The sequence below is a fragment of the Platalea leucorodia genome (assembly GCF_965183815.1).
Source record: "Platalea leucorodia genome assembly, chromosome: 10".
In the NCBI taxonomy this organism is placed as follows: domain Eukaryota; kingdom Metazoa; phylum Chordata; class Aves; order Pelecaniformes; family Threskiornithidae; genus Platalea; species Platalea leucorodia.
Genome location: NC_138832.1, coordinates 12,435,016 through 12,461,797, shown reverse-complemented (window position 1 = coordinate 12,461,797; position 26,782 = coordinate 12,435,016). Strand labels below are relative to the sequence as shown.

At 46.3% G+C, this 26,782-nt stretch overlaps 2 protein-coding genes across 13 annotated transcripts; one reads left to right on the top strand and one right to left on the bottom strand.

Annotated features, from left to right (window-relative positions):
• Positions 1 to 372: 372 nt before the first annotated feature.
• On the bottom strand, positions 373 to 10,984 carry LOC309595793 (cx9C motif-containing protein 4-like). Of its 12 annotated transcripts, XR_014229320.1 has the most exons (7): positions 10,892 to 10,984; positions 10,310 to 10,485; positions 6,995 to 7,921; positions 6,723 to 6,893; positions 6,518 to 6,569; positions 5,255 to 5,322; positions 1,840 to 1,849 (listed from the first exon to the last, which is right to left on the bottom strand). XR_014229320.1 is itself a non-coding variant. In XM_082323127.1 (6 exons), the coding sequence occupies exons 3-5, from the start codon at positions 7,100 to 7,102 to the stop codon at positions 6,522 to 6,524; spliced, it is 327 nt and encodes a 108-aa protein (XP_082179253.1). In that variant the 5' UTR covers positions 7,103 to 7,921; positions 10,310 to 10,485; positions 10,892 to 10,984; the 3' UTR covers positions 5,361 to 6,436; positions 6,518 to 6,521. The 12 variants fall into 12 exon arrangements, 9 of the variants coding, with proteins under 9 accessions (XP_082179255.1, XP_082179258.1, XP_082179257.1 ...); XM_082323127.1 differs by lacking the exons at positions 1,840 to 1,849; positions 5,255 to 5,322 and adding an exon at positions 5,361 to 6,436; XM_082323126.1 differs by lacking the exons at positions 1,840 to 1,849; positions 5,255 to 5,322 and having other exon boundaries at positions 5,361 to 6,569; positions 6,995 to 7,966.
• Positions 10,985 to 11,323: 339 nt separating this feature from the next.
• On the top strand, positions 11,324 to 24,973 carry BRCC3 (BRCA1/BRCA2-containing complex subunit 3). The gene is made up of 12 exons (XM_082323293.1): positions 11,324 to 11,458; positions 11,848 to 11,968; positions 12,593 to 12,679; positions 13,424 to 13,512; positions 14,141 to 14,196; positions 14,804 to 14,935; positions 15,506 to 15,549; positions 16,498 to 18,297; positions 21,466 to 21,561; positions 21,673 to 21,806; positions 22,914 to 23,108; positions 23,691 to 24,973. The coding sequence occupies exons 1-8, from the start codon at positions 11,354 to 11,356 to the stop codon at positions 16,647 to 16,649; spliced, it is 786 nt and encodes a 261-aa protein (XP_082179419.1). The 5' UTR covers positions 11,324 to 11,353; the 3' UTR covers positions 16,650 to 18,297; positions 21,466 to 21,561; positions 21,673 to 21,806; positions 22,914 to 23,108; positions 23,691 to 24,973.
• Positions 24,974 to 26,782: the final 1,809 nt, after the last annotated feature.

Sequence of the window (26,782 nt, the reverse complement as noted above, 5' to 3'; positions counted from 1 at the left end):
CCACTGCTCCTGCTCAGACAGGGCAAAAGGGAAAAATGAGCTACTTGTCAAGTGTTTGAGCTGCTTCACAACACTGTCATCACTTTCCCCTACTTTTCAAGAATACTAAACCCCCTGTTTTGTCTGAAGGGTTTTTGTGGGAGGAGGGGGGCGGGAGCAGAAGGCTAGCCCTGAATTATTCTGATCTTGAGCCCCAGTTATAAAAATATCAAGCAGCTTCTATTTAAATATGGTGATATCATATGTAGCTTTGGACTGTGAATGGCAGCCAAGCTGCCCAGCTTGCAGCTATGTTGTATTCTCAATAAACAACCAAACTGAGACTACAATTTGTTCCAGTCATTTATTTTGTATCATGGTATTTCAGAGCAGTGAATACAGATGGTTTGCTCTTCTAGGCTTCAATACACTCAACTATTGTGCCTAGACTACAGTGGTCTGTTTATAGAAGCTGTATTTCATAAGTAAGTTGTATTTGATCACAGCACAAAAGTCCTTTACGGCTAGATCTAATGACAGAGTTAGGGGCCTAGTGGGTTCGAAGTCTGATATTTAGGTGCCTAGGCCCTGTAATGGACTTGGCACCCACTGAGGTGCCTGGACTCCTGCTACAGGGGACGGAGAGACTTAGGCAGCTCTGAAGGGTGATGCAGGAACCTGTCTACCGAGCTCTTCCTACAGGTCACAGGAAATTCTGCTGCACAGGTGAGAGCTTCTGAAAGCTGGGGTCCAGACACAGCCCCCCTCTCACTGGGGTCCAGACACAGCCAGCTTGTGAGTGAGTCTGGAATGCTGTGTTGAAAGCAAGTGCCTATAACTGCTTGTTCAGTAAGCAGCACCTAAATCAGTTCTTGGATCTAGCCCAGGGCTTTGTGACAGGCCTCTGGGTACCAGCAGGTTGAACTAGCTGGGTTCATAACATATTGCTTAAAGGTGTTCAATTATACATAAATTTATAAATTTTATATCAACAGTCAGATCTTTCAAATGAATATTGCTTTTTAAAAAAAAATCCTATTCCTGTAGCAATCCCTGAAATAATGTTCCTGTAACATCTTTGTCATGCAAATAGCAGCGTGTAGGCAATTCAAATATAAAGTAACCAAAAGTCTGTCCAGTGGGAAAGTGAGGCACTTAGGCAAAGCGACTTGTAGTCACTCGTGATCTATGCAAGACCTAGGAACAATCCTGAACAAGACCTGATTCCCATTCTTGAGCTTGAACCACTGGACAGGCAAATGTTGTCTGGAACTACTGCATGATGGCAGCAATACCTTTGCCGTGTCAAGATGGGCTTGTTAAATGTGTCACGCTTAAACTCACTCAATCTTCTGAGGTTATTTCCTGTACCTCTCGCTCCAGAAGCCAGAATAACTTGGTTCCAGTTCTCCGTTTTGAGAGCAAGGATGGATTAGAGTAAGGTAAGCATTCTAAAAACATCAAGTTGACTTTTCACAGACACAGGTGCAATGCAAAGACAATGTAGATGATGTTTTGGTACAGAAAATAAAGTCTGTTAACCAGGCCATCTGTTGGTACTGCGTTATACTTTTTGGTGTGCCGGGTGGTGTGTTCTAGGAGCGATCTGGCTTTCCTGAAAGTCTAAAGAAGACTTGAAAAAACACACATGAACTCTGCAGGTGAGTCCGTGCTCCGGCACCTGCTGGAGCTGCATTGTGTTACTGAGGTGGTGGGGGAATTCCTTCTGAAGTCGCCTTGAACTTTTCTCTCTCTCTTTCTTCTTTCTCAAACCCTGAACAACAGATGGATCTGCCCTTGGGGTACCGGGCACAGCACTTCCGCATTTCCTGAAGCACGGTTTCACACTTAGACTCCATGTAGTTGTTCACTGGAAAATAAGAAGGAGACACTAAGTCTGCAGAGGGGAAGAGGTTTCGTCCCTGGAGGGGACACATCTAGTCCATCCCTTCAGCTGCTGGGCAGCATGTTTCTCTGAAAAGCAAGAGCTGCTTAAAGGTATTTCATCACTATCTCTGCTCTACAAAAACCTCTCTTTAGTTTCAGCTATCTAAAGCCATGCAAAGGCAGCCTTGCTGTTGTGGATGGGAGCATCTTCAGTCCCCCAGTTTTGTAGCTATCACATCTCACTGCAGTAAGAATGAGGTTTCCCTTATTGCTGCCTTTCAATCCTTACTTTCTTCAGCCTGTGTGCTTTTAAGCTGGATCTTGTCATCCATGGTCTTCAACCTAGCTGCCATGTCACGATAAGGTTTACAGCTGAGTGTAAATATAAGAGCATCCAAAGAGGACTTGGTATAAACAGGGACATGTGCACCCTTCAGCACTGTGGGGTTTATAAAAGGAAGGGGTGAGGAGTATCACTGCCAACCTCCTACCGGTAGCCTGTTGTGGGCAGGCTGTAGCTTTGCAGCATAACCAAAGCAGGCAGCACACTAGCAAGAATGCTTAGCCAGACGCCATCAGCTGAATCCCAACTGCACAGAGCCAGTGACACAACCACCTTCCAGACAAAGGTCCCACCTCTGGCTCAGGAGGTCCCTTAGCCACACAACTGTTACTTCACCTCCTATCATTTTGCTTCAAAGGCTTCTCCTCTTGGACACTGCCAGAGCTGGGACATGGGGCTAAATGAGCTCCGAGTCTGACCTGGGATGACTGGACTCACATCTTTGTGCACAGCACAGCTATGCCCACCTCTGTACTTCCAGGGTTTTTGCCTCTGTACTTTCAGGTATTGCCTTTGTTTCAGGCCCAGAGAGATTTCACTGCACCGGCAGGTTCAGGCACTGCAGGACAGAGGTGATTTGTCCAGCATCCTTCCTGCCCTCGTGCTTTGCTGGCTGAGGTGACGAAGCCCACAGTGCTTTGCAGGGCTGGCCATGAGGGTCTCGGAGAGAAGCCCTGCGGGCACGTGAGCAGACTGAATCTGTGGCTTGAATTAATAACTACCTGCCTGTCTGCCTGTAAGCGCAGGGTGTGCAAAGCTACCCGCTCTGCCTTGGATAAGCTATGCAACCACTACACAGCTGCGCTCACCCTCTCCCCCCCCCGCCACTGATTTTTAAAAGACTAAAAGAGGCAACAGCAACCCAATGTGAGACAAACACAGCACCCACTGGAGAGCCCAGAAAGCAGCAGTGAACGGCTTCTGGTTAATGAGCAAGCCAGCCTGCTCTGATCGTTGGGCTATGAATTCCATAATAATTCATAATATGAATTCCATTGTGACCTGTAACACAAGCACATAGGTCACCCCTGAGAAAAAGGTTATGGTGACGTTACTGCTTTGTGCAAGCTGGAAGTCTAGGAGGCATGGCAGGCCCTTGGAGAGGAGAGCTAATCTCTCTCTGCTATAACCTGCTGACGATGAGTGCTCCAAGGCTCTCCTAACTGTTCCTCTGCCTGTACAGGTTTCTTTCTAAAACCACATCTACATACAGGCACACCCTGCTATCTGTCAGGGATGCATTCCTGAAAAGCACAACAGTTAGTCATATAATGGATAGCAAAACACGAAAGATTTACAGTGGGCATTCAGTCTCACAGAGGAAGCAGGCAAGATCTTTTTGGAACAATGACCCACTCCAAAACCAGCTTTTGAAAAGCCAGCATCTCCCAAAGGTCCTGCTTCTGCCCTCCATCCTCTGCACTCTGTACACTGTCTCTGCTTATTTGTCAGCTAAGGCTCTGTATACATCCTCTATTGCATTAATTGTTACAGGGAAAAATTGCTTTGCTGTCTGTCAAGTCAGCTGCTTCATCTGTGCAACTCAGACAACTCCACAGCACAGTAATATGTGAACAACAACAGCACTCCGAAATGATAGCTAGAGAAGCGGTGGACAGTGGAGTGTGTATGTAGCAGACTCAAAGAGCTTCTTTGCTAACACTTAACCATTCAAATCAGATATGTACACAAACCTACACAGGTAAAACACTTGGAATAACCTCCAAGAATGTTATAAAAAGAAAGAACGTTGTCACAGATGGGACCAAAACAGGGTCAAACATTAGCTTTTAAGTGCAGTTACTATGGGGGGAGAAGGCAGCCCTTCATGTGAGAATGCTCCAAACCATGAAGACAGTAAAAGGTAATATCTAGACAAATGTTGGGGACATGTAGAGGGGGTGGTTTGAGCCCTTGCTTTGAGCTGAACACAGCTTCCAAAAAACAATCCTGGGAAAGACAGACATCTACCAATAACTGACTGTTGCCTTTCCCTACTTTTTCCCAGATGCTTTTCCTCCTATGCTCCTCCCCAGCCACCGGAGTTGGTGCGTTACCTACACAGATTGCAATCACTATGTTTGCTGCAGCCTGCAAAGCCACCCCTCTACTTCCCCAGCGGAAACCCCCCTCCCTCCCTGCTATATTTTAGCTAACCTGCCTGTAGTCTGCAAATAAATTAAAGGCACAAATGAGTTGCTGTGGAACTGGCCTGGCTAATTTTAGTTGTGGCATTGCCAGCCTCCTGCCTTATCGTCCCTGGACTAACACCATGAGTTATTTTCATGTGAAGCTCAGAGCATGCTGGTTAAGGGCTCCACCAGGTGAGTTAGGAAGAAGTCTTTCACATATGGCTGAGCTGCCTTGGCACAGAGGAATGTTTTCTCTCATTCATTCCATAAGGCAAATGCTTTTCCAAGAAGCCACCAAAATTTTTAAAACATATGGTCCTCTGCAAGTAACAAGCCTGCTCTCCCCAACTCAGGCTCCCAAAACACATTATCACATAATCTCCCTCACCCCTACAAATACTTAGCTAAGTTAATATAAAACAGCTGTTAAAGGTCTCCAGATGGAGACCAACTTATACCTTGAGGCCAGATCACATATACCTAACCCTGACAGACATCTGCCTGACCTGCTCTTAAAATACCCCTGGAGCTAGAAGCTCTGCAGTCTTCTCATACAATCCACTCACTACCCACTCTGTAAGAGAGCTTATTATAATGTCTAGCTCTCCCCGCCTACAGCCGAGTCCCAAGACTACAGATGGGATCTCACTACCAGCATGGAGAACACTCTGAAATAAGCACAACATTACTGTTACAAACGCTCCGTTTTGTACTAATGGTGTCTCGTTATTTACAATCAAGCACAAGGGAATTCTATTAAAAACAGAAATGATAATTTTGGTTGCTTTGCAATCAGGTGATGCTAATGTGCTTGCTTTCTTCTTCTCAAGGTGAAAGGAGAACAGGGTTAAGTTAAAAGAATTAAGTTCCACCAAAAATCAAGACACCAAAAAGACAAAATGACACTTGGTACCTTGCAAGCATTTCTGTATTTCACAGGCTTGTTTCTGGCAGGGATCCTTCTGGGACATGTTCAGAGAACTAAAATGATAGGAAAATGTTACTGTAGAGACAATGTGCTTTTCAGGGGATGGGGGGGGGCAAGACACGTCTTAAAGCCAAGACTTCAAAGAGCTCCCAATTTCCCTCCCTCAGACAGTTCAGAAAACATCTACTGCTGCTTGCAGATGCCTGCCAACACACTCAAGTGTTCTCTATGTCTGGCTCAAGGATGATAATGTGGACAATGAATACGGAAAGTTTTATGTTGCTAGGCTTGAAGGCCTTTTTCTTTTCTCTCATCAAAATGTGTCCTTTTCCACTTGGATGCACAAAGATTCCAGCAAAGATTCAAATTAACATGGCTGACTAATTTTTACAAGTTCCGTGTCTCTAGACCTTATACTACAACATGTATTTATGTAACAGCCCTCTGTGAGCTCTACACAACCAAGGATTTGGTGTTAGTCATATAACTGCAGCTGGAGGGGGCATTTAAAAAAACAACCAAACAAAACAACTTAGTTGTGTATGTCCCATAAAGACAACAAGGAGGGCTTTTTTTTTTTGTTGTTCTCTTGGAAATCCCCCCCTGCCATAAAACCAGACTGGAGGACAGCTCCATCTCGTTCAAATCCCTAGAAAGCAGGATTTCAGACACTTAATTTGACTTTCTGCAGCTGTGACACCTGTAACTGAGATCTTCTGTGAAAGATCAAAAGACAAGCAAAAACTGGTGGTACTAGTAGTTGGATGGGAGACCTCTACAGGAAAGCACCGCTGTTACCGAAAGCGGTGGTGGGACTTGAGCTCTCTCTGAGCCACAGTTCATCTCCTGCCCCTGCCCAAAGCTAGGGAGGGGCTGCCTTTCAAATTTCTGATAGTTCACGAGCCCACGGCACTTTTCAATATTGCTAGGGCATTATTTCCAGCATCCTGGCCAAACTCCACTTGGGGCAATTACATTCTGCCTACCTAGAACTTCCCCTGATGTTTCACTTGGACACTACTCCTCTTCACTGCCTGTCCTAAACTCTTGTGTGATGTTGCTGTGTGTTGTTTAACTGCTTCCACCTCAGAGGTGGCTGCATTTCAGTGGAGAGAGAATAATTTATTGTACAAAATATACAGTGACATCTTCCTAGAACCACTGCTCCTGAAAGACAAAAATTCATATTAAAGAATGACTGGGAATAAACAGAGCATAGTACAAAGCAGGGGTAATGTCTACACATACCAGATTAATCACCAGGCACGAGTTTAAGCAGCAGTTCTTCAACACCACCAAGCTGTAAGCGACAAGGAAAAGTTCAATACGTCTACAGTTACTGTGGCTGAGCTAATGGACTTCAACAAAATAACAGTCCTTTGCCGTCCCTCAAGGATCTCAAATGACTTCACAAACAGGCATGACTATGGTCTATTGTTGCCACCATCCTTACCATGAGATGGTGCTCTATCTCCCAAACGCGAGAGTTACTATCCCTGTACTGCTCACCCTGGGACAGCTGCCACATATGAGGCAGCCGGGATGGGGGGAGCTGGCTGGGTCGCAGCGCCTCACCCAGGGGAACCTGAACTCTTTGGATCCGAGCCCTCAGCATACCTTCCTCCTGGGGGAAAGTAACAAAAAGAGCAGGCAGTTACTGGCAATGCAGTAGAGGCACCTGCAATAGCAAAGCTACAATCACTGGGAAGCTCAAAGGACACTTGCCTCTTCCGCAGCCACAAGCCACGTTTTGCGGTGCTCATCGCAGTAAACACCTACGCGTCGCACCCACAGTCGGACAGGAGGAGCGCCAGCGTGCCCTCCTTCTGCCATTCCCTCAGTCACTTCAGGATGCTCCCGTTAGGTGGATGGCATCAACCCGCAGGATGCACGCATGGTCTCTTTAGCTCTGAATACATTCACGGAGAAAACTCTCAGACCTGAAAGGCACCTCTGGGTGGCATCTGACTTATTGTATGAGATGCTATGTGCTGTAATGTCCCTAAAAGTCAGCTTGGGAAACTAAGGTGGTGCCTAAGTGAACAGAAATTTCATGACAAGTTGTACACTGGGACATGCATGCTGTATGGTGTTTGTAAGGCATTCTGGGGCAAAAGGTGCTACTGGTACAACGTTAAACCCTGTGAATATTGGCTTTGCTTATTCCACTAACAGTCCCATTAACAGTCTTTTGTGTAAAACAGGGGAAAAAAAGAAAAAGGTGATTTACACAGGAGTTCCGTGGCTAATGATGGTCTAAATCCCAAAAGCAAAACTTGTGACAAGAGGTGAAATGAGCTTAACAAGAACGAAGATCACTCTTGAGACAAAGCATGAAACTCCATATGCACGACTCTCATATTTGGAACTTGCAGAGCTGTCATTGTGAAGGGTCCTTCGTCTCATCTCTCAAGAGGATGTCAGCATTGTCCATTCATATACAAGCTTCTCGTGAACAGCTCTCGTGACTTTGTGTAGTTCGGCTTTTAGATGGTTACAGAGAGCCACCGATACCAGCAGGGGCAAAGGAATTTTGGACATTGAGGTGGTTCTTCCTATCGGAATTTTTGTTTAACAGCAACTGTATACCAGTTAGATCAAGCTGATGCATTAGCAAATGAAGGTCAGGGGAAATGGTTCTCTCTTTGAACCCTAGAAGAGGTAATCAAAATGGTACAGACAGTCTTCATTCTTTATCTAGGTTTAAAGTAGAACAGAATTAAGCTGTAATACATATAACATCCTCCTGCTATGAAGCAGATGCAATATTCCTATCCCAGTGAAACACAGTGGTCTTCTGAAAACTTGTAAAGTTATAAGGCATATTTCAGACAGGAGCAAGAAAATCTGGGTACAAAATAAAGTAGGAAAAGTCAGGGAGAGAAAAAAATTGTTATACATTGGGGTACATATATAACAGGAGATACATTTCCATGTTGCCTTCTATATCTTACATCAGTGCTTCTCTACCTTTTTGAATCCAAGGATAACTTAGCCTTTTTGAAAACAAAACACCAACCACGGATCAGCCTGAACGGCACTGTCACAGTATTTTAATTTCTAACAAAGAAAACTTTGAATGTTCTTTTATTATTTCTTTTTCTGCCATTCTGTTTGTTTCCTTGCTTGATGTGTGGGAATGTGTATGTGCATTATAAAAAGCACCACTGTTCTGAAGACCATCCTGTGATGTGGTACAGCCATTCCAAGCAATGCCCCAGCAGCTGGATCACTGGCATTTAGAGGAATGTGACAGCAGACTGATAAGACTCACAAGGCCTTCAAGAATAAGCTATGAGTGTTAAAGGGACATTTCTGTAAGTCCTTTTCATTCTGCTTTACCCTAAGTCACTTTACAAATTTAAGCCCATGTGTGGAAATCACTTTGCCCAACAGTGAAAGGCAGCAATTGCCACTGCTCATTTTCAGTCAGCTGAATGTAATCACCCAGGTTGGAATTCGGCCAGGATACTCTCCTACTCTGCAGTAAATTGCCAAAAGCTCCACCATGACCAAAAATGCTCAAGAACTTGCTTTTATTCCATCCAAAGCTGGAATTTCTACAGCTCATCATCCCCAGGACCAGAAGACACAAGACTGACTTCAGTATTGGAAAAATATTACTTAGTAAGTGAACGCTATTTCCTACAGCAAGTGAACTCTCCTGGAAGGTCTCCTATCCAAATACTACGCTGGTTCAGTCTTGCTGAGCTATAGGTAGGAGGACTAAAGCACAACATGTATGTTTGTGTTTATTGTGTATGAACATGGTAGTAATGATAGGTACAGGACTGACAGAACAAGTCTCATGCAGAGGACACTGTGCAGAACGGGCAGCGGTTAACATGTGTTTTCACCCTTTGCCCCACTAATTTATCCCAAACTTCCTCCGAACTTCATAGCTCTGAGTTCAGTTGCCAAAGTTCAAAGGCCCAGTCTGGCCTGTCTTTTCAACAGTCTCTAAGACTGTTATGAAGGTGCCCAGTTAGTGCCACAAATAAAACCTTGAGGTCAGGCAAAACCGTCAATTGGGTTTGAAGTAAGACAGGTCTGTCTTTAGTACTCAAACATACAAGAGAAACAGGAGATTTGTAAAAGCACGCGCTTAGACATTTGCACCTGAAACTTTAAGAAGGGAAAAACATATACAATTCCTATTTTTACAGATTTTATCAGAAAGCAATAAAACAGCCTGAAGGAAGACATGGGTGAAAGGAGAAGTAAGCTTACTTATATTTAAAGCAAGTTGTAAAACCTGTTTCTTATATTGCTTGCTTCATAAACTATTAAAAAAAACACCACATCCAACAAAAAAACCCAATCAGCTTAAATTTGCAGGATTGCAGCATCATCCTTTGAAACAGATTTTAATGTTCCCATCAACACAATTGCAGAAGTCTCAGCTGTTTAAAGTATTGATTTGGGGAGATTTAAAGCCCAGTCCCCACAGACAGGAACAAGACTTGCAAGTATTCTGTCCATCTCAGCATCAGGCCTTAGAAATTTAATGGTGTTCTGGGACCTGGGTGGATTTCTGAGCCATACAATATATGAATAAATGTGCAAATGGCCAGGAGGAGGACTGCATCTTGTGGTGAAAACAATTTATTTGCTTTTAAATTGGGTACATTAAAATATTTTATGAAAACAGTGAAAGAAATTGCTCCAGCTGCCACTTGGACCATCCCCAGAGCTGGAGCTCAGCATGCTGAACAAACTCCACCCTTTATTACCTTCTATTTTAAAAGGGTCAGATTGTTAGAAGAGTTCAGCTGCCATTTAGGCATCAAGGGGAAAAAAAGCTATGCTGAGGCTCAGTGAATTAGGCACCATGTTGTGCTAACATGGCTATACAGCTTCTGGACCAAGGCTGGCCCATTTGGCCTTCTGGTGGAGAGTGTGCAGCTGTCTGCACGCCTCTGTGCACACAGCCCTCAGGGAGCTAAAAGGGAGCTGAGCTTTCCTGAAAAACCCAGCCTGTCTTGCAAAAAGTCAGGGATCAGATGAGCTGTCTGCTGATGTAAGAGCGTGTTGACTCACTCTAAAGCTTCTTCTTGGGGGTTTGGACTCTACTCTGCCTGGAGCACTCGCCCCGAGCAAGCACCACCGTGACTCCACTCTCCGCTCTGCCCAACCTACTGCGGGGTAGCAGATGCTCACCGACCAGCCGGGGCTGTCCAGCAGTTTGGGGAGGGAAGGTCTAGCTTTGGTAGGATCTAAAGAAACAGGAAGACAAAATGAGATGGGTATAGTGTGGGGGGAGCCCCGGAGAAGGAAGGGGAGGACGAGGAAAGGGGTGCGGGAGCCGGGCCTGGTGAAGGGCCGCCCGAGGAGCGGGTGTGGGGGGGCGGTGTGGATAAGGGGAGCAGGGAGGGCAGGATGGGGAGAGGGAGTGGCACCGGTGCGGACGGCGGGCGAGCCGGCCGTGGCGGGGAGGGGGCGGGAAGGGCCGGGGAGGCCCGACCGCCGCAGCGGGAAGAGGGCGCAGCACGTCTCCATAGCAACCGCCTCCCACCCGGGCCGGGCCTGCGGGGCTCAGCGGCCGCCCCTCGGCATGAGACGGCACCAGGCGGAGCGGGAGGCGCCGGGCCGGGCCCCTCGGGCCGCCCGCCCGTGACCTACCTGCAGCCCCGCGCCAGGTGACAGCCAGCGCCGTGTGCACCGAGCAAAGCCTTCCCCCACCCTCCCCCTCTGACCCCGCAGCCTCCCCCCGGCTGCTCGCAGGCCCCAATGGCCGGCGCGCAGTGGAGCCCCGCCCCGAGCCGGGTCGGGCCGCACCGCCCCGTCCCGGCCCCCTCCGCTCCGTCGCCCGCCCCGCCCCGCCCCGTCCCGCCCCGGGCGGCGGCTGCAGCGCGGAACGCCGGAGCCGTCGTTCGCGTGGGCGACACGGCACTTCCGCCGCGCGGCACTCCTCGCCTCTCCGGAAGCCAGGCTGCACCTTGGCCGCGCCGATTGGTTGGAAGGGCCAACGAGCCCCGCTGGGATTGGCCCCGCTGCCGAGTGCGGGGGGGGGGGGGGGGGGAGTGGAACTTGTCCCCGCCTACTTCCGGGGTTGGTGGGGGAAGACGGGCGGGTGGCGGTAAGATGGCGGTGCAGGCGGTGCATTTAGAGGCCGACGCCTTCCTGGTGTGTCTCAACCACGCGCTGAGCACCGAGAAGGAGGAGGTCATGGGGCTCTGCATCGGCGAGGTATAAGGGCTGGTCGGAGCTGCCCCGGGGAGAGGCGGGTGGCGCGCGGGGCACCGGTGCGGGTTCGCGGTCTGTGGGCTCCTACCTTCCGAGCGGGGCTCGATCACCGTGGCAGGGAGTGTTGTACAGGCCTGGGTGGGGGCGGTTCCCTGGCAGAGCCGTGCCGCTGCGCCTCCGGCGTCCCCTCTCCGCTGCTGGCTAGCGCCGACTCATAGTTTCAGCTGCTGTGAAAGTCAAAGCTTAGAGTCAGGAAAGCGTCCCATCTGCACGCCTGACTGTACTCTGATGCGCACCTTTTCCCTAGTGAAGGTACAGGAACCGGCCTTTTCCTTGAGGGTGGTTATTTCTTTAGCAGAGGAATGATTGTTTTTTTCCTTCTGTGTCATTAGGTTGACACCAGCCGAATTGTTCATATCCATTCTGTGATCATCCTGCGCCGCTCTGATAAGAGAAAAGACCGTGTGGAAATTTCGCCAGAGCAGCTTTCAGCTGCTTCTACTGAAGCAGAGATATCCTTTCATAGAGACAGCAGCAAATGTGCCAGTGAAGTGGTTTACCTCAGACCTCTTTTTATGTGCTGTGTTTTAGACTTGTTCTAGTTGGCTTGAAGTTGTCTGCTGCTTCCCTCCTATAACTGTTCTGTTTGGAGGGTTGTGCTGGCAGTTGCCATTCTCTGGAGTCTCTGTTGGTTCCAGCGTTGGAGGTATAATTGTTTTATAACTGTTTTTTATAGTTTCTTTGTATTTGGTCACAAGTAAAACTGAAGTATGTTTTTGGGGGAGGGTAGTAGTTCATCAGGGAGACTTAGTCAAGATGAAAGCTTGACAAGTCTCTCTTTCTAAGTGTGGTGCACTGGAGAGCCTTTTCCCTACGTACACTCAAGGATGCTGTTTTGGACAGCTTGCTGCCATGTCAGTTACTGCCACATGCAAACAAAATTTTTTGCATGTGGCATCCTGCCAGTGCTGGGGAAGAGGCTTCCATCAGCTTCCTGCCGCGTGTCTTGTTACCCCTCTAAGGGATCTGGAATTCCATTGACTGATGAGAAACTCTTTTAAAACTCTGCTGTTTTTCCTTGTACAAAAAGCTTCTTCCATTTGCTCTTGGCTTCAAAAGCACCTTGACTCACACACAGGTTGGCTGAAATGACGGGGCGTCCGATGAGAGTTGTGGGCTGGTATCACTCTCATCCTCATATTACTGTCTGGCCATCGCATGTCGGTAAGAGCAGTCTTGGTCTAGGTTCTATATGAAAACTCACAGCTGGCTAATCTTAATACTTGATTTACTGGATTTTCAGAGCTGCACATCCCAGTTATCAAAGGTTGGTTTCTCAGGTGTCCTCTGGTAGGAGAAGATTGTGTGAGTGGGCTTCAGGAACCTCTGCCAGTATAGCCCCATTCCTCTCCATGTGCTCCAGGTGCTGAAACTGCATGTGACTCAGTTGCAGATCAGCTGCTACCAGCACTACTGTTCTTCAAGGCAGGAAAACTAGACGTAAGGTGTGGGGAATAGAAAAAAAACCTGTGGGAATCATAAGCCTGCTGTGATGATTTTTGACATCTGTGAGTGTTAATGCAAAAATGAAAATTTTTTTGAAAGAAGTGCGTGAGTATCTTATATGTGTTGGACATTATAGCTATATAGTGATCTGTGACACCAGGCTGATGCTAAGATGATTTCTTGTTTTTTGTTAACTCATCTTGTGTTTTTTGTTAACTCATCTTGTGTTTTTTGTTAACTCATCTTGTGTTTTTTGTTAACTCATCTTGTGTTTTTTGTTCTTTAATTACATTTTAAATTAGATCTTTTTTTTTTATCTTAGTCACCTGGAGTAAGTAGTTTAATATAAAGCTTGTGACATTTCTTACCAAGTTCCAGGTCACCCTTCAAAAGGTGGCAAATTGTTTTCCACTCCTTCAGGTGACCAGTTCAGTTCTCATTCTCTTATTTGTTTGTCTGCAGATGTCCGCACACAAGCTATGTATCAGATGATGGACCAAGGTTTTGTAGGGCTTATCTTTTCCTGCTTCATTGAGGACAAAAACACAAAGGTAGGCAACTTAAAAATGGCAATAAACCCTCCAAGTGAGAAACATCAGCCCCGGGGGAGAGCTGAAATCCTTGGATGCAGCCTGCAAGAAGGGCTGAGCTCTGCTTGGAGCACAGTCAAAGCACGGCTAGAATGGTGATGTTTGGATTGTAATCCCAATGACAGAAGAATGAGTTATTAATTAATCTGTGCTGATCCACAGGCTGGCTCTTCAGCCAGCAGAGCTGGGCTGATACTAGTATTCTGGGACTGCATCATATGGCTGCAGCATGTGTGTGCACTGAAACGTGTGCGTGCCCGTCAGCTGTTCACTCCAGCAGATACAGCTTATTGCACCTCTGTGCCTCTAGCCTCTTTAGGAGATGCTGCTATAGTGTGAGATAAGCTGACACAGTGGTGTGTCTTGTCTAGGTTTTCCAGGTAGTTATTTAAGTTTTTTTCATAGTTAATGGGTCTGTCAATATCTGCTTGTAAACAGTGCCAGCATAACCAATTAAAGCAAAAAGCATTGCAACTTATTAAAATGCTATTTGAAAGCATATTTTGCTTCCTAAAGGAATGTGTGGGTTTAGATGATTTTTTAGATGATTTTTTGCTCTTGGAATCTGACTTTCTGCTGTCTCTCCTAGACAGGCAGGATTCTGTACACCTGTTTCCAGTCCATTCAGGCCCAGAAGAGCTCAGAGTGAGTACAGCAGAAGAATATTATGTCCACCGTCAGGCTGTATTTAATCTTTTCTCTGCTTTCTGGGTTGTCTCAAATAAGTGGCTTCTAGGCTCATCATGAGGAGCCATTGTATCTATACAATACCATTGTACAGAGGGACCTGAATGAGGTCTCCTTACTTCTGCTAATGCAGGCTGCTTGAAGAGAGTCTAAAGATTAGGACTGATTAATTTAGCCTAGATAACTTAGTAGCTTAAGATTTGGTGTAGGATACTGTAGCCTGGGTATGCATTTATGCTGTAATCTGTTGTGTAGAAGGCCCACCCTTTTGCTTTCAGCTCTAGAGGTCGAGGCTTCAAGCTTGTATGGTGTAGAGTCCCCCACCAACTGCACACATGCTGTGCATCATATTGTCAGTACTGGCCACCTAGTTGCTTTAGCATTTTATTATTAAAACTTAAGACAAGTGTGTGGCTATAGAAGGCTTCATTTGCCTATCAACTTGGGCATGTGTTCTGAAAAGTAAACCTGCAGCAATGCCATGCATTGGACAGACTGCAGGTTTGTAGAAGTCCTCTTTTTCTCTCTGCTGTTTTGAAGTTAATTGTATCTGATACCCTTTTAGATATGAAAGGATTGAAATTCCTATTCATGTTGTCCCTCATGAAACCATTGGGAAAGTGTGTCTGGAATCAGCTGTAGAGCTGCCCAAGATCCTTTGCCAAGAAGAGCAAGATGCCTACAGGAGAATACACAGGTAACAACACTGGGGCTGCACCCTTCTCCAAGACTGTCTTTGCTAACATGTTCTACTGTTGCTGTACTTAAAGTACCATAACCTTAGCAGGGGTATAGAAAATAAGAAGCATTAGCAGCTCATGTGCCATTGTAGGAGAACTGATTGAATACCTTCACATTAAGGAGTTCATGTTCTCTCAGCCTTGCACACAAGAGCTAAGTGTAACTGCTCCTTTGCTGCAACAAAAAAAGATTTAGAGCGTGTGTGAGCTAATGGTGGCACTTCAGTGATGCATCTGCATATGACAGTAATTAGTGTTTAACTAGGGTAAGAGTGCTGAGAAGAAGTCTGAAAAATGAGATTAAATATCAGCTTTTTTTTTTTCTGCCTCTGGTGCTCAACACTGGTGTTTCTGTGCCGTAAGCTCTTTGTTATCCTTGTGAATGTACAGGGCTTCAACAAGTGGAGAGGTTTAGATGTACCTGCAGTGTCAGTGACTTGTAGGTAGCTGGTTCTATAGCTTGGGTTTGCCTAATATGCAATTCACTGCTATCTTGTCACTAACCTGCATTCTGTTCATTCTCTTAGCCTCACCCATCTGGACTCCGTAACCAAGATTCATAATGGCTCAGGTAAGGATGCCTTTTTTGCATGCAAGAATCCAGGATGCTGCTCCCAGAGTCAAAACAGTAGAGTCTTGAGCAGGGGTTGGTTTGGCTCTAACTTCAGGGGACAGTAGACCACAGCTGTGTAACCGTCCTCCCTTTGCCGTAAAAGACAGTTGTAAATAACTATAAGAGCACAAACTTTTTGTCTTTTTGCCATACAGTTCATTTCCAATCACAAACACTGCATAACACAGAGAATTCCCTGAGACTGTTATCTTGTTACATAAAGTCTAGTGGAGGAAGAGAATTGTAACTAAACACTTTAAAGGAAAACATCAAGGGCTGTAAAATAACCTAATCCTAGCATTTATGAATGCTGTTGTATCCTTTGACCTTTGTGCAATTGGTGAAAATTACAATAGACTTCGGGTTTGTTTGGGGTTTTTTGGGTTGGCTTCCCCCCCCCCCCCCCCGCTAGAACAGCAAGGGGATTTGGGGTTTGGTGAGTCTTAAAGCAGTGTCTGGCTGGTCTGTATGCATGCTTGCATCTCCTGGCACTTCCTCTATGTTATGTGCATGTGATATCTTTGCTTTTGCCAGTGAGATAGGGTGAATCCTAATCCCGCTTCTGTTCCAAGATAAATACCCCATTGTCCGTTCTCACCTGCTCAATAAATGAGGCATTCTTTGCTTCTGAATTTAGAAATTAATTAGCATCAATGAGGACTTATATGCAGATTTCCAGATTTCTGTCATCCCATCCCTGGGTGTCTAAAGGTCAGATTGGAATAGCTTGTTTCCCTGTTTACCAAGCTGCTGATTCTGACATTCCTGTGGGCATGCCTGGTCATCTTGACCAGGATGCTGGAGGGTTTCCTTGGCTGTATCTAATGCTTTTGGCTTTGGGGTTGTTGTAGCACACTGAGTCTTCTGTGTGTTTGCACTGGCATGATATGTTCTTGCTCTTTCCAGTGTTCACAAAGAACCTCTGCAGCCAGATGTCTGCCATCAGTGGGCCGCTCCTTCAGTGGCTGGAGGACAGACTAGAGCAGAACAAACAACGGGTGCAGGAGCTGCAGCAGGAGAAGGAGCAGCTCCTGGAGGAACTAGCTGCTTTAGAGTGAAGGAGGAAATGCAGACCCTTCAGAAAAGAGACATGAAAAAAAATTCTACAAGACCTACTCCTGGCTGAAGGGTGGCCCTACGTTGCCTTACAGTGAAGATACTAGCTGTGCCTCTTCTCTTGCCCCATGCAGCAAAGAGCCCTTCTACAGGATAAGGGCTTTATCTGTCCCAGCTTCATGGAAAGCAGTGGTATCTTTCCACGTGCTGCATGGTGCAGTGCAGTTCTAGCTCAGTGGTGGGGTTGGGCAGCACCTGAAGAGACATTGGTTCTGGAGGGCACACATCTAGGGAACATGTTGTTTCTCCCTCCCCTATATTTTGACAGAATTCTTACTGCTTTACATGTATTCCAGGAGCCTAGAACAGGAGGCTTAGCAGGGAAAAGTGTGTCCTTGCAGTCATATCTGATGCTGCCAACTTCTGCCTTCTTTTAGTAGCTTCAGTTGACCGTGATCTTATATCTCGTAATGTTCTGGATTACTGGTTGTCTACCCAGGCAGGTAAGAGGTGGGAGGGAAGCTTGGGAAGAGACCTGGAAGAACTTTGATGTAGGATGTGTGTTCAGCATACTTCAAACCAAATAAAGAATTCCAAAGCTGGAGCTGTTCGGAATAGAAATTAAATGGATGCTACAAAGTGCCAGTGCCTGCATTTTTTGACACAGCCTGTATTCTCTTACTTCGTGTAATGCTGTTGCATGCCCAGCACTGAGGTTCTCTACAAAATGGACTGTCTGCTGGCTCAGTGGAAGGAGTGTGGTTCCTTCCCAGAGGGAAAAAGGTTAAGATGCTGAGAAGAGAACTGATAGATATGCAAGCCTGTCATTCTTACATGCTGAACGTAGTTGCAGAAATTACGTTAGATTGAAACGGAACAAAATACCTGTTGTTGAACTAATCCTTTAAATGTTCTTGCTGTTGCATTTCAGAGTATCTCCCATCATGTACATCGTCATCTGCATTCTGTTATGTGAAGTCTGTCTCATGTGAGCGAAGGAACCAGCAGCACAGTTAAAACTTCTGTTTTAGCTCCTTGGTTCTAATCTAAACCCTTAAACGTGCAAGTACCTACCTGCGCCTGCGTTACTGCAATGGAGGTTGTGACATTCCTGACAATTTGTTATCTTGACTGTTGCTTTGGGAGAAAGAGGCACTCCCTTTCCAGTGAATAGCCAATATTGATTAGCAACTGTAAATTGCTGTCAGACCTGGAAGCGCCTTAGCCAGCTTGTTTTTGTCAGACTTCTCTTTTCGGTCTTTCTGCATTGATATTACCAAAACCCCAAACAGTAGAATTTATTTGAAGGAAAATGCTCACTGCTTTTTTTTTCCTTAAAAGTGCTGTGAATAGTATTTTTCTTTTAATTAGTTTTTGAATGGTTAGTGTCCTTGTTCTGTTGATTTTGTTATTGTTTTCTAGTTCAAGTGCTCCTTACCTTGATCTTTGGGCTGGGGGAGGAGCTCACTGCCCCAGGCTTGATAAGAGCTCCTTGGAGATCACCCAGCAGTCCTCAGCCCAATGGCCCTCCAGTGCAGTCTCCCACGGCATCCTGCCAAGCACACCGCAGACAAAAGCCAAAGCCAAAACTCTTCTCTGCAGTCCTGCTTTCAGTGCTATTGCGGCCCTCCTGGCACCCAAGACCAAAGGGTTAGTTGAGCCTCGCATGACTCAGAGCATGTGTCAGCACATACAGTGGGACCTCCCTAGGGGCGGCTTGCCCCACACAATGATGTCATCAATATACTGGAGGTGTTCAGGAGCTTTGCCTTGTCCCAGTGCAGTCTGTAGCAATCCACGGCAATTAGTGGGGCTGTGTTCCCACCCCTGGGGCAGTCAATTCCAGGTGTACTGGATACCCGTCCACGTGAAAGCAAATTGTGGCCTGAGCTCTGCTGCCAAAAGGATCAAGAAAAATGCCTTAGTGATGTCAATTGCTGCATACCTTTTGGCTGACTTTGGCTCCAGTTCATGCTGGAGTTCTAGCATGTCCAGTCTTGCAGCACTCAGCGGTGGCATGGCTTTGTTCAGGCCACGATAGTCCAATGTTAGCCTCCACTCTCCATTAAATTTTTGCACTGGCCATATGGGACTGTTAAAGGGTGAGCGAGTCTTGCTGATCACTCCTTGACTCTCCAGTTGCTGAACCAGCTTATGGATGGGAACTAGGGAGTGTGATATTGTCACCAGTGCACTGTCACAATAGCAATTGGCACCTGCTCTTCTTTAACCCACAGCAACGCCACCACAGACGGATCCTCTGAGAGGCCAGGCAAGCTAGACAGCTGCTTAATCTTCTCCATATTCAAGGCAGCTATACCAACAGTCCAATGGTACCCTCTTGGGTCCTTGAAGTACCCTCTCCTGAGGTAGTCTATGCCAAGGATACATCAAGCCTCCGGACCAGTCACAATAGGCTGCTTTTGCCACTCACTCCCAGTTAGGCTTACCTCAGCCTCCAACACAGGCAGCTGTTGGGATCCTCCTGTCACTCCAGAACTGTGGATGGATTCTGCCCCTTTGTAATCTGATGGTGTTAGAGTACCCTGTGTGCTGGTGTCCACTAGAGCTTCATGCTGCTGTGGAGCTGATGTGCCAGGTCATCAAATCCACACAGTCCAGTAAACCTGGTTATTCCTTTCCTCTGCCTGGCCAAAGGCATGGCCCCTCTAGTCCTGGTCAGAGTATTCATTACTTGATTTTTGTAACTGCAAACCAGAAGCCCCTTCATCAGGGTCAAAAGTATGATCAGCCCTTCTACTCTGTCCAGTAGGCACTGGAGCAGTGATTTTCCTGGATGAATGCCTTTTGGCTGTTGTTTTTTCGTGCAGTTCCTGTACCCAAGCTTTTAGTCTCCAGGTAGGCTTACTATCCCACTTCCTTATGTCCTTCCCCTGGTCATGCAGGGGTGGCATGTGGTGTGTACCACTGGTACCGTCTCCCTTGAACAGAAAAAGGCTGACTCTTAATAGCTGAGATGTTGGTCAGTGTGGGTGAGGAAGACCTATCCTTTAATTGCTGGGACAATTGTTGAGACAGCTTCTCCACAGCTGAGAGACAGGTCTGTAGACAGGAAGCAAGATTCTCTTTGAATTCTCAGAGTAGTCTGGCCAATCCATCCACAGTTGGTGCCTTTGTGTCTGTCCAGCTCATTATAGCCAAGGTGTTGGCATATGGTGTTGGTGCATGATGTTGGTGCACTTTGTACAAACTTTTGCTACGTGGACCATGTGCACTGAATTTCATCCGGGTCTTTGGATACCTGGTTGTCATCCAGGTTGCTACAGATCACCTCCACCATGGCTAATTCCCCCAGATACTGGATACCTCCCACAATGGTGGTCCACTTGCTTCAGGAATTTGAAAGATCTTCCTTGAAGGGATACCTGTCCCTCACACTTGACAGGAGTCGCCTCCAAAGACCAAGGACTCCTCCCCCTTTGCCAATCCCTTTGTCAACGGCCTTATCCTTACCAAGGGCTCCCAGCTGCTGGGCTTCCTTATCCTCTGATTCCTGACTACTGGCCCCAATATCCCAGCATCGAAGTAACCAGCTGATAATTTGCTCACGTGGTTGACAGCCGAAATATTTTCGCATATATCGCAGCTCACTTAGGGATAGGGATTGGGTGGTTTCTGTCTCATTTATGATTTCAGTCCTTTCCCCGTCCTGTTCTTGTGATTATTCTGCTGCAGAACAGGCAGCCTCTTCTGATTCTCTCTTCTGCTCCCTCTTAGGAGAAGCTTCTTAATCCCTTCCTAAATGAGTTTACTTCTGTTTCCATTGTTTCTTCTTAATTATATGGGTCACTGATATAGTTGAAGGCTGGGTCTCTGGTTTAGCAAGTGTCTGATAGTATGTCTTCAGATCAAGAGACTTTCTCTTCTCCTTGAGGGTGCTGAGCAGTGTTTGGTAGGTGCAGGCCAGGCCGCAGCACAGCGCGATAAGTTGTGCCTCTCTGGAATAGCCAGGGCATCTTTTTTCAAACATTCTCTCACTTCATCAGGATCCTCCACTTGTTCAGGAGTGAAGTCCCAGATCATTGGAGGTGACAAGCTTTCTACATACCTGCCCATATTCTCCCACGTGCCTTGACACCTATAACCACATCGCCACAGGGCATGGGTGATATGCAGAAACCTCCAGCAGTAACATGCAAGTAAAATTAAGCAAAACCTGCTGCAGAAAGTGAACTTACAGAATCTGGATGCACAATCTGAATAGGCGCCATCCCCCTGTGTCCTGGTTTTGGCTGGGATAGAGTTAATTTTCTTCCTAGTAGCTGGTATAGTGCTGTGTTTTGGATTTAGTATGAGAATAAGGTTGATAACACCCTGATGTTTTAGTTGTTGCTAAGTAGTGCTTACACTAGTCAAGGACTTTTTCAGCTTCCCATGCTCTGCTGGGTGTACAGGAAGCTGGGAGGGGGCACAGCCAAGACAGCTCATCCAAACTGGCCAAAGGGATATTCCATACCGTATGACATCATGCCCAGTATATATAAACTGGGGGGAGTTGGCCAGGGGCAGCGATAACTGCTTGGGGATGGGCTGGGAGTTATAAAGAGTAGCTAAGGCCAATTTTTGGTCTGATAGAAGCATGTCTACTTTAGGAGGACTGTGATGCTTGTCTCAGTGGTAAATCTGGCCCAGTGTTGCCAACCTAAATATTTTCAAATGTAGAGAGTTCTCAGCTTCAGTTCCATTTTCTGGCTCCGAGCAGGTCACTTGCTTTTTTGTAAGTGACTGTACGCTGGGATTTCTCCAGACACGACTGACTGAGAACACAATTTGTTACGCCTTGTTCTTAATTCATAGTAGGGAGATCCTACAAATGGCTCAGCACCAGAGGTATGAACATGAAATGTGCCAGCAGCACAAATAGTCTTGTTCACACGCAGAAGCAGTTGTAGAGTAAGTTCACCTGCTCCCTCCCCACACAGCATTTCTTCTCCCCTGTCTTCCTGAGTGCCAACAAATGTCCATTTCTGTTTATAACTTTGCTTTGAATGCCTTTTTCCTTAGGACGTAGAAGACCCCCATTGCTGGCAGCCTGTGTGATCTGAGGAACAAACATGGTGCGGGTGACACAAAGACACAAGCAGCAGCTTCAGCCCTGAAGTGGGGGCACTTCAGCCCCTGTTCCCGGGTCTGGAGTGGTAAGTCACATCTGTCCATCTGGTGTTCGTTCTCCCAAGTAAAGGGATGAAGTAAAGGGAGGGAGTATATCAAGTAAAGGGCGGGAATGGGGTCCTGGATATTTGAATGGGAGCCCAGTTCTGGTGTAGAAGTTTGTAGGAGGATCTGGAACATCTCGAGAGAGTTCAACAGAACTTGAAAAAAGGAACTTAAAGTCTTTAAGGTTAAGTTTGAGAAACTGCTTCTTTTTAGTTTATTTTAAAAAACAGCAGAGAGGTATTTTGACTATTGATTTACTTATAAAACAGGACATCTGGAAAGAAGGCCTTTCTATGTGTGTTTATAAAAGGCCTAGCAAGATCTAACAGCTAGAAGCAGAAATTTGCTACGTTCAGCGAAGGTGCCATTTCTTGCCAATAAGGGGATTGTACACTGAAAGGTCTTGCTTGGGTGTGCTCATAGAGTGTCATTGTTTGGAATACATCTCCAAGATATACTTTATTCAACCTCTGGGAAAAATTTTGTAACCTGTATATGCAGGAGGTCAGACTAGATGACCCTAAGGCTGCCCATCATAGCCCTCAGAACTCAAACTGCTATGAAAATTGGAAAAGTGCTAGAAAATCAGCTGGATGTATTTGTACAAAATTGCATGTGATTTCTCTTGACAAGTTTCACATATGAATTACCTGTCCCTCACCAAAGGAACCCCAATTTCCTCTACATTTTTTGGTTGCTACCTGTAATGTGGCTCATCTAAAGAAATTACTCCAGCCCACACCTGAGGAAGTCAGCATAAGGGTTTCTGTTATCAGAGATCCCCTATTCCTGATGCTGAATGTCTGCAGCAGCATTTAGGGCGATAATTGCTAATGTCAGCACAATGACCTCATATTTAGCCTCGTTTCTTATTTATTCTCCAGTGCATTCATTTCTGTCTCTTTCCAGGGGAATTAAGAGGGCATTTCAGTTTACACGAGGCAGCACAGCTGATCCGTGTAGCTGCGTTTGCCAAACCCCCGGACTTCCCAGAACACAAAACGCCTGAAGTTACCCCTCTCACTTCGCTCTCCAAAAGGCGCTAGGTGTCCAATGCCTGCCGCTAATCCTGCCTTTATTTCTGCCAGCTGAGAGCCGGATCCGGTCTGTGGCTGCCGCGGGACTTGAACAGCGAGGGGCTCCTCGCTGCAGCGGGGAGGGGGAGACGCTTTTGCCCGGGGCCGGGCTCCCAGCGCGCACCCGGGGAGCGGCTCGCTCCTGTTCGCGGGCAGGGAGCGCCGCCTGCCGCAGGAGCCGCACGGAGCAAGAGGATTCTGCGGCAGGTACGAGCTACCGGTAATACTTTAACCTCACCTCCAGATTTTTGTCAGCTGCTCAACTCGAGGCCAGAGCTCAGATAATGCCCTCCCTAGCTGTCACTGATGCTCCAGGGTGCTACAGGAGAAGCACTGATGGGATTTCTACAGCTTGTCTAGGAAAATGAATTTGTTGCATGGGTCGTCTTCTGTTTTGATTTTTCAAACATATAGAAAATTTTATCTTTTGAGAAGCAGAACACTTTCAGATGTTTATAATACTGACATAATTCAAAATGAGTACCAAAGATGCAGTTCTGATATTTTGTAGCCTAAGCCTTTAGTGGATCATTTCAGCAGGTAGAGAGCAGCTAATCACCACTATAAATCAGAAGAAAATCTTAATTTACACCAATTGAGGGTATTGAAAGGGTTAAAAACCACAAGAGCAAGAAAAATGTTGTAAATACCTTAGTCACTTAATTAGATCAGAAGACACCCTGGTGTGATTTAAGGATGTTGTGAATGCCTTACATTTTGATGTGATTTAGGGAGTAGCTAGAAGAACAATTATAAGATAAGGGGAGCTCCAGGATAATCTCGTTACAGACAACTCGGCCTTGGGAGAACAGATGCATGGAACCATGAAGATAGGAAGAAACAGAAGAATGGCAACAACAGTCTTGAAGGACAACGTCTACGTGATCCTAGGACTGAGTTTGCGCAGAAGCAAGGGTCAATGAGCGACCACAGTGAAGAAGACTATGAGCCTTCATCTGAAGACCCCCAAAGACCACTTGAAGACCACCACGAGAGATGACTGCGCATGCGAATTGGATATTTACATATGCTAATAAGTTCCTAGAAATCTCATGTTTATGTAAATGAATTCCTGTAAATCCTATGAATATGTATGATTGTATAGTATATATTCTCTAAAACTTCATTAACTCATTGGAGCACTTATGGTGGAGAATCCCCAGTGCTGCCCAGCGCTGCAATAAAGGATACCTGCTTAATAGTAACTTTGCTGCTATTGAGTTTCATTTCAGGGACTCTCTGAATACTCCGTTTCTCCCTTGGGGAGATTCAGACTGTGAGGAGAAGCATCTGTGAATTTTTGTATCAGTATGAATTTTCTGTTTTAAATGCTGAATGGCAAAAAAATGATCTGTTAAAAACAATTTGTCTGTGAGTCAGGACCCTCTCTGCAGCATATGGTCTTGCAGACCAATTTGATCAATGACTGTCAGAGCCCTGAGGGCACTAATAGGCCTTAATGGCCCTGAGCAGCCTCACCTGGGACCTCCCCTCCACACCCTGACCATGGGCTCAGGAGCCGTTTTAATCTGAGCCCTGGACTTTCAGTATCTGCTTGAGCTGCTCTGCATGAAAACTGGTTTCTGGCTCAGCCACAGCCATGCCTTGGCTGTCCTTGGACCCTGATTTGTGGACTTGTGTCCTGGACTGATATGGGATCTGTCTCATCACCATGGCCCTGCCTGGCCATCCCAGGGCTGTGTCTGATGCTGGATATTTTTGCTGGACTTGATCCTGAGCTGTGGATTGACTTCCTAAACTTGCCTTGCCACCATGGACTTTTCTCGTGATCCAGGATCTCAGTTGTACCTGGCTGCCCCCCCAGCCTGCCCTGCTCCCTCGCAGGGGGTGGTGGGATGGGTCCTGGCTGGTGAGGTCCTGCCCTGCTGGCTGGGTTATCCCCTCGGGTCCTGGCTCCCCATCCCTTGGAGAGCAGCCAGCCTTTGCTGCAGCTTGAAAATGATCGGACAGATGAGCTAAAAGATACTAGCTTATAGCTGCTATGTGCTACCAAATCTTAGTAGAGACCAGGTTGACATGATGCAGTTTTAATATAAATGCTGATACCTCTTCATTCTTTTGTAGAACTCATCTCAGACAATTGTGAAGAAGGACAAGAAACTGTATTTCTGAGGTGTAATTTAACTACTGCTGTGTTAAGAAGCCAGCAGTTGTGCTGCCAGTCCTGGGTTGTCTTCCCTGCCCAGCAAAGCCTGCAGGTTAGGATGTATTTCAGAAATAACATGGCTGTGTGAGGAGAAAAGGAGACTTGCTGGGGCAATCACATTGTTGCAGAGCAAAAGTGATGTGGAAAGAAAATGACGAATTACAGAGCTCAGTCCAAGCAAGGAGGTCACAAGGACACCTCTAAGTACTCAGACACTGAAGATTTTTAACATCTTGTCTGTGGACAAGAGCATGTGAAAATGGGGATGAGCTGGGTGTCAGTTGACGGGTCGTGAGCGGTTGCATCACTTGTTTCTCCTGAGTTTTGTTCCTCTTTTATTTTTGGTGTTTTCCTTTTCACTACAACTTCTAATTAGTTATTTTATTTCAATTATTAAACTGTTCTTATCTCAATCCATGAGTTTTACTGTTGCCTTTCCAATTCTCTCCCCCGTCCCACTGGGGCTGGGGGCAGGGGGGTGAGCAAGCAGCTCTGTGGTGCTTAGTTGCCAGCTGGGGTTAAACCATGACACTCTGCAAATGCCTCCTCCACTAACTGGATGTGCACAAATCTGCCGCATAAACTTGCTTCACAGTCTGAAAACTCAAAAACCTGCTGCACCAAGTGGATATGCTTAAACCTGCTGCACAGACACGCTTGTGGCGGATGTACTTGACTCCTCAACCAAATGGCCTAAGCCATAACCGGGCCAAGAACTTCTCTAGTTCCAATCTGTTCTCTGAAAACCCACAAAGGAGCAGAGTGACACAGTGAGCATCGATGCATACGAGCTTGGAACACCAATCATGTGATTAACATATCAATAGTGGGTGGCTTTTCCAAGACTCATTTATCAAGGATCGAAGAAAGTTGTGTGTACAAAGAGTCTCATGCATACCTTTTCCATTTCATGTAATTTAACTACAAGCCAACCACTTTATTCCATATGACAGCCTAAGTGAGCCTTCTTGGAGCTCTCGCTGCTAAGCAGCCTGGCTGTGATGGCGGTGATCTCCCCTTGAGCTGGGACACCTCTCAAGGTTGCTCCTCGAGGCAGAGAGACCTTCACCAACATCAGATCTTTGGTAAGCATAACCTTGCGTATTGGTAACTATGGTTTTTGTCTTGGTAGTTTTGAATCATTATTATATCCTTTGTGCAGTACAGTAATAGAGTGAACCTTGCTATCAAACTTTGTTAAGTTTCACTTTTATAACATCATATTTGAATAAAATCAGTTTTACTGATACCTATGACAGTGGTTCTATACGTGATCTAAATTGCCCGTTCGCGACAGCACCTCTAGTGGCCCTAATACCCACCTCCCACTTCACAGCCAAATAATCCTATGTCAATCCATGCCATGTCCTGTATCTCAGCAACTCTGGCCATGTTGTTCTTTGGTGGTTTGGGTTGCTTTGTATCTGGCACACTTCCATGTTCTTCGACTTCATTTTCATCTGTGGTGCTGAAATGGAAGCAGTGGTTGCCTTAAGCAGCTTTGTGAAAATACTAGAATGGATGAGGAGTTTTTAAGCTAGAGCATGTACCTTCTCTTGCCTCAGGTGGGGTGAAACCACGCACAACAGCACTAAGCAAAAGAAACGTCAAGCCTGAGCAGGCAGCCATGCTTCCCTGCACTCCCAAAGCCTGCGTGCACAAATGATGCCCATCAGGACTGATGACCCATAGGACTCACATCAGTCTTGTGGTA

Bases quoted from the DNA above. Each gene is read 5' to 3' on its own strand.
- LOC309595793 (XM_082323126.1), bottom strand. From the start codon at position 7,102: ATGGCAGAAGGAGGGCACGCTGGCGCTCCTCCTGTCCGACTGTGGGTG. The intron at 6,894-6,994 runs GCAAGTGTCCTT...ACTTTCCCCCAG, and splicing joins GGCTTGTGGCTGCGGAAGAG to GAGGAAGGTATGCTGAGGGC. The intron at 6,570-6,722 runs GTAAGGATGGTG...TGTCGCTTACAG, and splicing joins AGATAGAGCACCATCTCATG to CTTGGTGGTGTTGAAGAACT.
- BRCC3 (XM_082323293.1), top strand. From the start codon at position 11,354: ATGGCGGTGCAGGCGGTGCATTTAGAGGCCGACGCCTTCCTGGTGTGT. The intron at 13,513-14,140 runs GTAGGCAACTTA...TGTCTCTCCTAG, and splicing joins TTGAGGACAAAAACACAAAG to ACAGGCAGGATTCTGTACAC. The intron at 14,936-15,505 runs GTAACAACACTG...TCATTCTCTTAG, and splicing joins GCCTACAGGAGAATACACAG to CCTCACCCATCTGGACTCCG.